Raw genomic sequence first — 13,070 nt, 5'->3', positions numbered from 1 at the left:
CCTGGAATTATTTGGAAGCCTTGGGTATGTAAGGCAGTGATGAGACATAGTCAAAGGACGGTTTATATTTAAAAACATGTGCCCACTCGACTCGTCTTATGTGCGAATGAAAGTTTAACCACTCCTCGTCTCTAACACGATTGCTCCAATCCGGAGTATGCGCAAAACCAAGCCCACGGGATAGTAATGATGTAGTGTTATAATTTTCTTGTTTATGGCCAATTTTCTATTTGTGTATGTTGTCTTGGTCTTTCCTGAGGCTTGCATAGGCCTGTCAATCAAACTTTCGGGCCTAAACGGGCTTCCCAAAAACGAATCGGGTTCGGGCCGGGTTCGGGCTCTAATTTCAGGCACGTTTACAACTCAGTATCGACGAGAACTTGACACTAAGCCATGCTGTTGATGGTTTTAATCTATTGCTAAAGTTGTCGTTTTGATCGTATTCAACATATTACCTCATTGCACTTAATAACATTCATAACCACACATGTATTGTTGCAGATTATTATGTCTGTGTTCAGTTTAATATTTTTGTGTCAGAAATGAATTATTCTGTTTCGACAAATCCGACGGTCGTGTTTCTCCACAACGGAACTTCGCCAGCTACAGAGGATCAACAGGTTCGGATAAGTTTTAATGGTTACTTCGCTAAGTCAACACGCAACTGCGCTACCATTGTTGCATACATTGCTTACAGGCGTTTAAATACTAACCAGTCAAAAACGAAAAGTAGTTATTGCTCAAAAATCGGGAAAGCAAATGTTACTTGTATACAGCCCACCTAGTTAAACAGATGATCTTTTGTGGATTTGACAAGAATATTTTAAAGTTACGTTGAATTTAGTTACTGTTCTTAACAACTAATCCAAGCCTCACGCAATCTGTGTTACTAATTTCAGCTAAGCTCGCAATTATAAAGCAATCTTACTCAGCTCCCCACAATTTTCATTCTCAAACTTTCCCTCTTAACTTTCAGATCGCGATAGCAGTGGTTGTCGGAGTTTTGTGGGTTTGGAGCACGTTTGGAAATCTCCTCACAATCCTCGCAATCACAATCCACAATGGGATGTTGACAAAATGCAACCTCTTTATCCTCAGTCTCGCTGTGTCCGACCTCGTCTCAGGGTGCATCGCGTCGCCACTCTGGTTGTACAGGAGGTGGGAATTAATCGAAGCTGAACAATTACAAGTATTTCTCAAACTGTGCGTCGCGACGCCCTGGTGCGTCGTTTCAATTTTCCAAGGGCGTCGCAGAATAGTTTCGTTTCGTGACTTTTTGTTGTTGTATTAATAAACACAACTTTAATAATAAGTTTCCTCATTAACTTTTATTTGCTGGCGCGTCGCAAGTCCAGAAAAACTTGTCCAGGGGCGTCGCAACAAAAAACTTTGAGAACCACTGAATTATACCAATGTTACCTCACACAAGATCCAAACAATGTCTAACTATGACATGCTTCATTATTCAAACGTTTTACGTCTATTTGGGCCATTACTTTCCTCATTAAAACTTAATATTTACTTTTCAGAACTTGGGGATTTTATGACTGGAAATGGGGACAATTTCTCTGCAAACTCTTCTGGTTCACCGATGAATCTACGTCATACTGTACGTCACTACACATTGCGTCATTCGCCGTTTGGAGGTTAATCGGGGTCAAATGGCCGCTTCGATTCGAAACCATAAAAATAAGGTACAACAACGAACAAGCCTTTCCAGGTCGAAATAATCTGCGTCAAAATTCAGACAATTTGATTGTTAATTAGGTTACCTTGCTGATTTTTCTTCCTTGAAATATTTTGTTTCGGTCAATGCAAATATAATTTACTGCAACCTGAGTCCGCCATCAGACGCATTCGTTTTAAGAAAATATGATTAGGTTCAGGCGGGATTTGAACCCCTGACCTCTTACGTGAAATGCGGTTTTTCAGGACGGTTAAATTATGGCTGATCGTTCTCTGGATTCTTGCGATCGTCTTTGGCGGATTCGTGTTCAGTTATTTCTACGAATCCACGCCTAAAGTTACGGAAGGTCGAGTTTCAAGCAGTTGGCCGATGTGCTCGATACGGCTGAGTGAACACGGGTACGTCACGCAACAGTGGATTTGTGACGTGACTGACTAGCGATAGCAGGATTTTAAACAAATAATTAACACTTGAATAATTGCTGTTTGAACTAGAGTAACCTCTAATCAGCTTTGTGTTAATAAAGTTCATATCACGGGCCTAAATAAAAGCGTTTCGAAGTTAGACTTTTACTTTTGAACCCAAGTTAAAATAATTATCAGGCAATTTTTTTACATTTGAGTTGGGTTGTTTAACTTTGGTGATATTTACTTTTTAGAATTGAACAACATTTAATTTATTACACCTTCTCCTCATCCACTTTTATGATCGCTCCGCTCATCTTACTTACCTGTACCTCTATGTTGCTCGTCAAAGAACTTTACTTTAAGGCGCATTTCAAAAGCAAATTGAGGAGAAAAAAAGGTTTGTTCCAACCGAAATAAGTCGATGACAATGTTTGGGTAAAACAAACTATTTAGCAAAAATCTCCAAAATAAGAAAAAAAATAAGTCGATGATAATAACAATGTTTGGAGGGCAAAACTGAAATTTTAAACTTTTTTTGTGTTTAAAAAGCCCTTTGGCAAATATATTTTCAAAATTATGTCACTTTAAATTGCACAAAGCTCGTTAACATCTCCCCTTAGGTGCGCAAACTGCAAATTAGTAATGTTACTAGCGTTGTAACTTTTTTTTTTAAATGCACTGAAGGCCGTGCGCACGTGCTCGCATGCGTATCCAAGCAGTGTTTCTGAAAAAATTGCACAAATAGTGCAGATGCTTACCTTATTTAAAAAGAATGAACTAGCGGTCTAACTAACTTTACAAAAGAGGTCAACAATGGTCCGGTACGCCACCTAGTGTATGTTAGACTTGCTCACTTTATCCACGAAAGACGCCACAGATAATTTCACTACAAACTTTTCACTCACAGAAAAGAAAGCTTCGATGCAACTTGCGCTTATTGCGTCATCATTTCTCTTCGGTTACATTCCCATGACAACCTACGTCATGTGGACGACGCGCCAAAAGAACAAACCTCCATTGTAAGTTGATTGTGACGTCATCAACACTATTGTTCTCCCAACAATCGCGTTACAATGAACAGGTTCGACTACTGGTTCCACGTGGCCGCTTACTTCGCGCTTCGTTTGTCGGAATGTTTGAATCCGCTCATCTACAACATCGCTTCAGGTCACATGAGAAAAGCGTCACGTGATGTACTTCTCAGGGCCAGGTAATTGTAACCAGTATTATTCTCTGAAACAAATACAATATCAAAGTTATAACGCCCTTCTGACCATTATATTTGATTGCAATTGCCAGAACAGCTAAATAAATTGATATTATGCCTGGCAGCAACAGCTTGTACAAATACAATATGTTTGCTAATCAATACAGAAGTTGTTTAGAGAAAAAATTCTCCTCTAAAAACCAAGAAAAAATTATTAATTACAATACCTAAGTGTTACTTGACTTTGTAACGTCACTTTGCAGAACGTGCGGCCGTCGGCGCCTTCAAAGTGTCGCTAGTCTCGCTCGGCTTAATGTGAGCGCTGCAAGGACGACACCTAGTGTTAGCAGGCGCTCTCCCTCTCCACGTACCCCCAGAAAAGCGACCCCTAGTGTCAGCAGACGGTCCACGTCACCGCGCACCCCAAGAAAGGCGACACCCAGTGGGCTGACGACGCCACATCAAAATGGCCACGAACAATTTTTATCCGTGAAATTTGCGTTGGTTGAAAGCAGTTTAGTTTAAATCAGTGGTTCCCAAACTTTTTAATATTTTTTTCTAAACGGTCCCCTTGTCATTATTTCGAGGGCTCGCGGTCCTTAAGCCTAAATGTGTATTTCATTAAAAACGAAAGTTGATTGCAGGATTTTAGCCAGTTATGCAAAATTGCGCATAATAATCATCCAAAGACAGCATGTGACATCACAAACAGGACAAAAACATTACGATTGTGAGCGAACAATTGCATTTATTATAGTTGTCATTTAATAAAGGCCATTGTTTAGCAATGGAGACAGTCGATTCTCAATTCTACTTTGATTTAAACTTATTTAGTGGCACAAACTGACGCCAAATAAGATTATAGAATTACTTCAATCGCCTCGCGGTCCCCTCAAAATTGCCTCACGGACCCCTAAAGGACCGCGGACCCCAGTTTGGGAACCGCTGGTTTAAATAAAACTAAAAAATATTTATTAGTAAATTACAACAATTACAATTCGGCAACGCATGTGATAGGCGGAATTTTATATATTCTGTTCCTTGTCGTGAACAGCTGTGGAATTTTCAATTGCTATGATTTCACTTTGCGAAAATTTTATTTTATTTACTGCCTAAATACGTCCCCGAAATATTTAGCTAATATGGAACTTTGCCGTTTAGATTGATTTTAAAATCATTGCCAGTCCATCAGTTCAATACCTTAAAGCAGTGGTCCCCAAACTTTTTTCTTTTAAGGCGCATTTTAGAAAAAACAAAAATTAATTGGCGCACTTCGAACATTTGAATAATTTTTTTAGCTGACAAAGGCACTAACTATGAGGTCATAAAGCCGCTATACAGGTCACTCTCATAGTTAAATAGCCTTGTTGAACGTCTCAGAGACGTGGAGCATGTTGGCCTAGTGGTCTAAGCACCTGGTACTACTACTCTACTTGATTGATTTTAATTTCAATATTTTTTTGCGGCACACCTAATGACATCTCGCGGCACACAAGTGTGCCACGGCGCATAGTTTGGGAACCACTGCCTTAAAGCTTAAATGCACGAAATTATATTTTCATTATAATTGGATTTATTTAAAAAGTTAACAACTGGGAAATTCGGGCGAACACATTTTTTTCACAAACACAACCATTGGTGCCTGACATAAGTTATTTTCATATTTCCAAGCTAATTGCATTAAAAGGGTTGCCATAAAAGTGTTTCTCATTTAAATATTTCATTATTGGAACGGGCCATAACATTCATTCATCAATAAGCGAGATTTTAATACGGAAAAAATTAGTTTGTTTTTGTGGCTTTTTGTGTGAGATTTCTTACACAAATTTTCTTCACACTTGAAACTTTCCGTCCTAATGTGCCATAACCGATTATTGGTCGCGTTGTTTATTTTGTATGCAACAGCAAAAAAATAAAATAAAATCTTTTGCTATATCATGTGACGTCACAAACAAACAACAGAAAACAACAACACCAGTTTGTTTGTGGTAAAACAAAAATGAAAGAAACCGAATATTATCCTTTCAAATTATGTTTTACAACACAAATAGTTGAAATTTGCTTCCGTAATGGTGCTTGCTAAATAGTGAAGTAATTATATGGTTGCTCTTTGTCGGTCCTTGGACTTGGCGAACCAGTTCTCTCATGTAGTTGTTTCCACAAAGTGACAGACATTCCATAACCCACATTATTCAGCGTTTTAGTGTGCCCAGGGAACAAGTTGCTTGGTAGATGATAAGGTTGCACTTTTGCAGCTACCATGAGCAGAAGTTTGCCCAGAAGCGTGTCATTGCATAATAAGTAAGCTAAAGACAATACACGTGGTTTACACATAGGCCTGAGACCTGTAATGCCCCAAAGTTTTGTAACGGTCAATATCTTGTCACCAGCTGCACTGAGTAAACTTTGCTGCTTAAAGAAATGTTTACAGTCCGATTGTGGTTTGATTTTGACCAAAATATAAAATAACTCTTCGATGGATAAAGAAACCCACGCACATCAGCTATCTCATACAAAGGGGGATTGTCGTCATTGTGTGACGTCACAAATGACTCACGTGTTTGGGAAGTGGGCTGATATTAGGTGGGAGGTTAATAACAACAAACCAAAGTAATAGTTGGTCTGCGCGCAGATCAGAAATGGAGGAGTTTAAACTGACAATTAAGGTAAGGGGCTTCGGTTTCTGGCTTGCAAAGTACTGCAGCAAGCCCTTTGGTTTATTGCATGTTCGGAAACCCACTTCAAGCTTGCAAAGTTGTGCATGTAACAAGCGCTTTGGTATATTGCATATTAGGAGACCCGCTTTAAGCTTGCAAAGTTGTGCATGTAACAAGCGCTATGGTTGACTGCACGAAGCTCGTTAGGAAACCCGTTTTAAGCTTGCAAAGTTGTGCATGTAACAAGCGCTATGGTTGACTGCACGAAGCTCGTTAGGAAACCCGTTTTAAGCTTGCAAAGCCTTGCATGTAACAAGCGCTGATTATTTTAAACAACACCAGAAAAGCAGATTTTATTTTTTCGTCATCGCAGACAAACGATCGTTATTATTCCGCCGGAACAATAGCTACCGTGTGTGTGAAGATCGTAGGAGCGGACGGTAAATGTACGAAATGGAATCCGCTGGACTATTTTTTCAAGAACGATTTCCAGAAAGGTTCGGTTGAAAGTTATTCGGTTTACAACAACGATGACGAAGTTGGCCAACCCGTCATGCTTCACTTCAGTAAGCTCAACTTTATGTATTTCTTTAGGAAGAAGGCTTTTTTATTCACAAACGTAATAATGCTTTGTATGAGTAAGTTTGAACCGCCATTTAGTTTCACGAACCGTCCCAGGTTACAAAGTACTCGTTTGGGTTTTGTTGTTTTGCAATAAATGTTTTATTAACGTTTATGCGAAACTTGGATAAAAATGCGCCAAGATTGAACCCACGGTCTGCGCTAGTCTGTGTTAGAATAACGCAAGACAAGTTTGAACACTGAGCTTTGAAAAATAGGTTGTTGTTAGGAAAAGTCGAAGCTAGTTGAAAATCACGGGTATATACTGTTTAATAAAAGTTACACAAGATGGATGATTCCCAGTTCACGTGTCAAATAATACAATTTAATATAATTTACCACAATGTAGAGTGTTACAGATCCACCAACTAACAATGGAACTCGCGATCACTAAACGCTCGATGATTTGTTAATTACGTCACGTGACTCACCTACTCGGAAATGACGTAACAAACGGAAACACATCACATGATTTGATGTTGTTTGTGCAGAACTGAAAGGTCTCACGACAGACGCGTGGCTTTGTGACGACATAGTTGTCGAACATAAAGGAATCGAATACCAGTTTCCGGTTTACGATTGGTTGGAAGAAGAATTGGTGATTTTGCGTGGAGAAGGTACGATTTCTATGAAAGAAATACGTTTTTTATGTTTATTTTATTTAATTTCAAACTAAATTGTGTCAAAACGATTTTGCAAACTAGCGGTTTTGCCACAAAAAGTCACAAACGACCACATTCGCGCCGCTCGCAAAGCTGAAGTCGATCGCAACCGCGAAATATTTCGGTGGCAGCAGAGAGCAAGTAGCGAAGATGAAATGGGTTGGGGAATCCCCCGGTATATCGACGACGAAGGGGTATTACCGAGAATTTTAAGGGAAACGACGGCAAAGCTGATTCAGAGCAAGGAAAACTCGTGGAAAACGACCCTGAATGAACTGAGAAATCGATTTAGAGGTCAGCAGGGTTGTGATGTGATTACCCGAAATATTCGTAATTAAATACACATTAATTTGCCTGCAATCTTGAAAATTAAGTTACTGACAAAAGCGCATAAAGCCCATTATGAATGTTGGCAGGATTTGCGCTACAGCCTTTTTGCGCCACATGTTGCCAACACTGATGATGTTGTTAACTGTTGCCTTATCTAAAGAATATCCGTAATAATACCGACAAATACATGTCACGCTGAGTTAGAGCTTCAGGGAATTAACTCTAGTATGTTTGCATACTAAATCATTTTTTTCTTCACTTATTTTTTCTGTGGTTTATCTCACAAAGTTTTGTTTCAGGACTTTTCAAGAAGCTTCAGTCACCAGCAGATTACAAGAGACTTTACAAAAACATCGGGGTTGAAGATCCGAAGTTTATAGCAAGGTGGAACACTGTTTTTTACCCCATTATTATCATGAAAAATCCACAAATTACTTGTTTGCACAACACGCATTTGGGCGTTTCAAACACAGTTAAAAAGTCATAACTTTAAAAAAGAATAAAAATACAAAACTTTAATTAAAAAACAACAACTAAAAATACAAACTTTAAAATGTGTAATTTTAATAATTTGTGCATTATTTCGAACCTTTTCTATTATGGCGTATGAATGGAATAGATGGAGACGCGACGTTGAAGTTGGAAGACAAATGTTGACAGGGGTTTCCCCTCTTGACATCGAAATTTGCAAAGTTATTCCGGAATATTGTCATATTTGCGACGAACATGTTGACCGATTGTTACCTGAAGGGTGCTCGTTACAATCTGAAATGCGGGTGAGTGAAAATGTTGGAGGGGATTTCTCTGCGTTGATTCAAGTTTATTTCGCTTGGTGAGAAAACATAGCGAGCGCTTCGCATTAAATCTAAAATAATCACCAAGCCGGAAATAGATGCGCAACGTTAAAACTCCATGGAGCGCAAAACAGTGAGGGCAAGATTGGTGGATATTGGATAATGGCGCAACGCGCTGCAGCTACACCGTATTATAAGGCGTTATGTGAATCAAAATAAAGCCAGGAAAAGTTATCTAACAGCTGAAAAGGAACCAAGTGTTACTTATATCAACGGATTGAACCGAAAGAGTTTTTCATTTTGTGTATAAAACAAGCTAACAGTTTCAAGAAAAGACATTTTCAGATGCCCAGGAGTTTAAATTTTAATTGCAATTTAGGTTAGGCCGGAAAAAGCACACGCAAACATTTGCCTTATTATTTAAATTTCGATTTATACTCACATTCCTAAACAAACCTTAATAACAACGATTCGACCTGGTGGTTTGTTTCTTTCACAGACGGGTCGGATCTACATCGCAGATTACACGGAAGGGGTCGATGTGAAGCGAAATCACAACCCTCAAACGAACTCGATCTACTTTCACGCAGACTGTATTGCTCTCTTTCACTACTCCACAGAAATCGGGTTCAGGCCGATCGCGATTCAACTCATTCCCAATGATGATGACAGTATTTTCACACCGGCTGATGTCGAGTACGACTGGCTGTTGGCGAAAATGTTTATGCGTTCCGCATCACTGAATTTTCATCAGGTAGTTTGTCCCAAGATATCGGTCGAGCTACTAACACAGGAACTCACAATACACATGTTTTCTAAATTCCGGTAGGTGGCGCGCAAATATTTTAAACGCAATTTGTGCAAAAAATGCTGACGGTTAGGGCTATTAGGGTTAGTCTGAGTTTTCATGATAAGAATAACAATAAAATCAACCCAGTTCTTTATGTTAAATTTAGTCCCCTTATATCACAAAAGTCATATTTTGCAGCCGGTTCTATCACAAAAGTCATATTTTGCAGCCGGTTCTGTTACAACAAGTCATATTTTCATTGACAGTAACCAGTAATGCTAACCGGTTCGCTGATCTTATAAAATTTCGTGAGACGGTTCAAAAGAACCAAGGTGGCTGAATCCCACCACTGTCCCTAGCCCCATCCCAGAGTCTTACTGTTAACTTAAACAACTGCGCTCTTTACGCCATGTATCGAAATTTAGCAACCCTTTTCTACTGTGGGTTCTTGTGTTAGTAGTAAGTATTGCCTTCTTAATTCCACAACGATTCACGCTTCACAGGCCAAATACAGATTCCTCCAGACCAACCTGGTTTGTGAAACTTTCTGCGTTGCTCTCATGCGGAACCTGCCATGCTGCCACCCAGTGTACAAATTACTGCGACCACATCTCCGCACGGTGGCGCACGTCAACCGGGAAGCAAGAAGTGATGACGTCAGCGAAGATTCCGACGTCAACAAGTGTCTCAGTTTGAGTGAGTGGGAACGCATTTCTTTTTTTTAAGTTTCTGGTTCGTAAATTTAAAGTAAATTCCTTAATTTACTTTTTTTCAGACACAATGGGATCTCGTTCGAATAAAATCATTGTTTCAACTTTGTTTTTCCTATTTTTTATATTTTATTATTATTTACATTTATTTCCTATTTTAATTATATTAACCAGAACTTTTTCAGATACAATGTCGTTGATGAGAAAAAGTTTTGAAAAATTCCATCTTGATGATCTGAACATTCCCAAAGTATTGGAGCGGAAAGGTGGAAATTTGTGTAGATATTTACCCCAATAATCTTCAATGTTTGACCCAATCACTTATTCCTCTCCAGGACTTCTCGACCCCGACCTACTTCCCAACTTTTACTACCGTGATGACGTCATAGATCTGTGGAAGGTCGTCCAAATTTACGTTGGTGACGTCATCCGCCATTTCTACGAATGTGACGAGGTGAGAACAGCGCTACCCAGCGGTCAAATATAACTTCGAATTTTGCAAACTAACATGTTTTCCCGCGTAACAGGACGTGAAGCGTGACGTTGAACTGCAAGAATGGACACTGGATGTCGCTACTGAGGGTTTCGGGTGGCAAGATGACAACACTAGAGGCGTACCGGAGCATATTAATTCTGCTGATGAGTTGGTAATATAAAAGAGTTAAATTTTTTACTTCTTAAACAATATTGACAGTGGAATTCTATTTTGGACGTTTATTTTTTCGCAGCATGTCGGTATTTAAATCCATGAATTCAGGTTACAGATAAAATAGTTTTACTTTCCGTAAAATGAAATGAGTTTTACACAAGGCATTCTTGAAAACATAAACATGCAGCTACTAAAACTTCACGTGTTTAAACCCTGTTATGTTTTGTACTTCAGATCCACATTTGCACAATCATTATTTTCACGAGTTCGGTCCAGCACTCATTGCTTAGCAACGGTCAGATGGAAACTTACCAGTTTGTTCCCAATGCTCCAAGTGCTATGAGGCTGCCCGTGCATAAGAAGGGACAGGTAGTAACATAAATGTACAGGAGTAAAATATATCATCTTTATAGCATGGTAGTTTTATGTAATAACTTTATTTCTGGTGCATCATTACTGCAAATCTAATTACCAGTATAAATACCAATAAAACGAATAAAACAAAATTGCCACTTGTTATTTGTCGAAACGTTTGTGTAACAAAATGTCTACGTTTTGTTCAACATCGCTGACAATTTTGTTCTTAGTAAAGCTACTCTTTAAGTCCATGTCTTGTATGCATAGGTGTATCAGTTTTATAAATTCAGAAACACGTTAAATAAACTCAAGGGTATTTTTTACAGCGGTAAACACAAAACACCTGCCTTAATTTGAGCATTTTTTGGTTTAGATGTTAGTTCAGAAAAACCACTTAGTCGTTCACCCTTTGGTTTTAAAGATATATATATTTCGCTAATACAGCATCGTCAGTATCTACGAACAAGCAGAAAGTTGGTTTTTGGTTTACAATTTAAATTGTCGATTGAACTAACGTATTTTCCGCGCAGGGCACATTGGAACGCATCATGGAAACGCTTCCTGACATTAAAGCTGCAAACACTATGATCTCATACTCGTACAGTATGTCAAAGTTCACCAGTGATGAGGTTAATTGGAGCAGATAGATAAACTGGCACTGGTTCTGGTGCTTATGTATTAGAATTAAATAATATTACATAAGCCACCTGAATTTTTAAAGGCAATTTGCTTGAAAACGTCAAACATGTTTTTTGTTACATCTTAAACTGCTCTTAAATGACCGTTGTCCGTTCGAAATAAGCATTAAAATGCGGATGCTAAAAAATTCAATTAAAATACTGGACTGCAAAGAAGGTTGGACGAAAATGAATCCGGTTAAATGCTGCCCATTCTCTCTGATCAATCTCTCAGCTTATTATGAAAGCTACTATTTCAATAAAAAGCACTTCGAAAATTTGAGCGAAATTTTTTACAACACACAGGTTTTCTTGGGGGAAACACTGGAATCGATGTTTGTTGAAGATTCTGTACGGGAAACACTGAAATCATTCAAGCGTTCACTGGATGAGCTGGGTGAAAAATTCCGGAGACGCAACGAAAACCTTGAATATCCGTATATTGCGTCACAACCCGGAAATATACCAAGAAGTATTGTCAACTAAATGTTGAAGTGAACAATATTGTGTCGTGGATTTGTTGGTGGCTTGGGTTGCGTAAACTAGATTACATTGAAATAAACTTAGTTACACTGGATATTGACTTGGAAAGTAGCTTGCTAAAAACATGCCAGCAGAGAGCTTTTGTGAGGTAAAGACAAAATTCATTGATGATGTACAGAGGCGAAGTTTAAAAACTTGCAATAAAATGTATTCTATAATTAACTTTTCTGGCTGCAATTTTTTGTCGAGATTCCATTCAGATGAAAGGTTAGTTTGAGTCAGTAACAAATAGCCCCCAAAATACGAAAATAAACCGAGTTGCGACAAAATTGAATCAGAGCTTTGTGTTGATTAAATTCACAATAAATTTGCGCTGTAGAATTACATTAGTTACAGTGTAATGCGAAAATCACGACATTTCCGTATTTTATTCTTTGCTTTTTAACGCTGAATCACATTTTTAATCAAGGCAACAGTTTCCATGGTTACCACCTCGATATCGAGGAAGTGACGTAAGATTTTTCAAGCACTTAACAATTACCGGAAGTTACCTGCTTACCGGGTTCATTTACCGAAGATTCACAACGATTAATGAACAAAACTTCCGCAGTTATAGCCCCACCGTGCGGCACAAAACAACAATAATATCTAAGTTTGCATGAAGAGAAAGGCTGTGGTGGTCTCTCGTATGTGGAATGTCAATATTTGAAGTTTGAAGTTTGTGAAAGACTCAGGTTAAACCCTTGCAATGCCTCGTTGTTAATAAATGCGAGTAGAGAAAAGTTAAAAGTGCAGAAGTTTACAGACGCATGGTAGCAGAGGAGAGTGTGAAGTTTATAGTATTTGCATTACTTTTACTGAAATGCCAAAATACTTGGTTACTACTAGTTAAATTACTTATTCAATGTAAGAATAGATAGAGATTTGGTAAACAACTCAATGAACCAGTTCATAAGTCGCGTTGGCAAGCAACTTTTAGATATAAGTTTCATGGCAATTGTGTTTAAGTAAAAAGTATTTGTACGCAATATAATTTCCA

The 13,070-nt window shown here is 38.5% G+C and overlaps 2 protein-coding genes across 2 annotated transcripts; both read left to right on the top strand.

Annotated features, from left to right (window-relative positions):
* Window positions 1–508: 508 nt before the first annotated feature.
* LOC145234576 (growth hormone secretagogue receptor type 1-like) lies at window positions 509–3,826 on the top strand. Its single transcript, XM_080099288.1, has 8 exons — window positions 509–620; window positions 977–1,158; window positions 1,530–1,694; window positions 1,933–2,085; window positions 2,346–2,491; window positions 3,002–3,113; window positions 3,176–3,304; window positions 3,565–3,826. Exons 1-8 carry the CDS (start codon window positions 543–545, stop codon window positions 3,824–3,826), a joined length of 1,227 nt encoding a protein of 408 aa, XP_079955414.1. The 5' UTR covers window positions 509–542.
* Window positions 3,827–5,883: 2,057 nt separating this feature from the next.
* On the top strand, window positions 5,884–12,123 carry LOC145234116 (allene oxide synthase-lipoxygenase protein-like). The gene is made up of 14 exons (XM_080098893.1): window positions 5,884–5,967; window positions 6,332–6,524; window positions 7,071–7,196; window positions 7,284–7,535; window positions 7,871–7,955; window positions 8,191–8,347; window positions 8,865–9,119; window positions 9,659–9,851; window positions 10,051–10,131; window positions 10,201–10,319; window positions 10,393–10,512; window positions 10,749–10,883; window positions 11,402–11,500; window positions 11,855–12,123. Exons 1-14 carry the CDS (start codon window positions 5,941–5,943, stop codon window positions 12,032–12,034), a joined length of 2,022 nt encoding a protein of 673 aa, XP_079955019.1. The 5' UTR covers window positions 5,884–5,940; the 3' UTR covers window positions 12,035–12,123.
* The last annotated feature ends 947 nt before the right edge of the window (window positions 12,124–13,070 follow it).

This window comes from Phallusia mammillata, chromosome 6 (genome assembly GCF_965637545.1).
Source record: "Phallusia mammillata chromosome 6, kaPhaMamm4.hap1.1, whole genome shotgun sequence".
NCBI lineage: Eukaryota > Metazoa > Chordata > Ascidiacea > Phlebobranchia > Ascidiidae > Phallusia > Phallusia mammillata.
The sequence above is the reverse complement of the archived record's forward strand: the minus strand, read 5'-3'. Positions and strand labels throughout refer to the sequence as shown.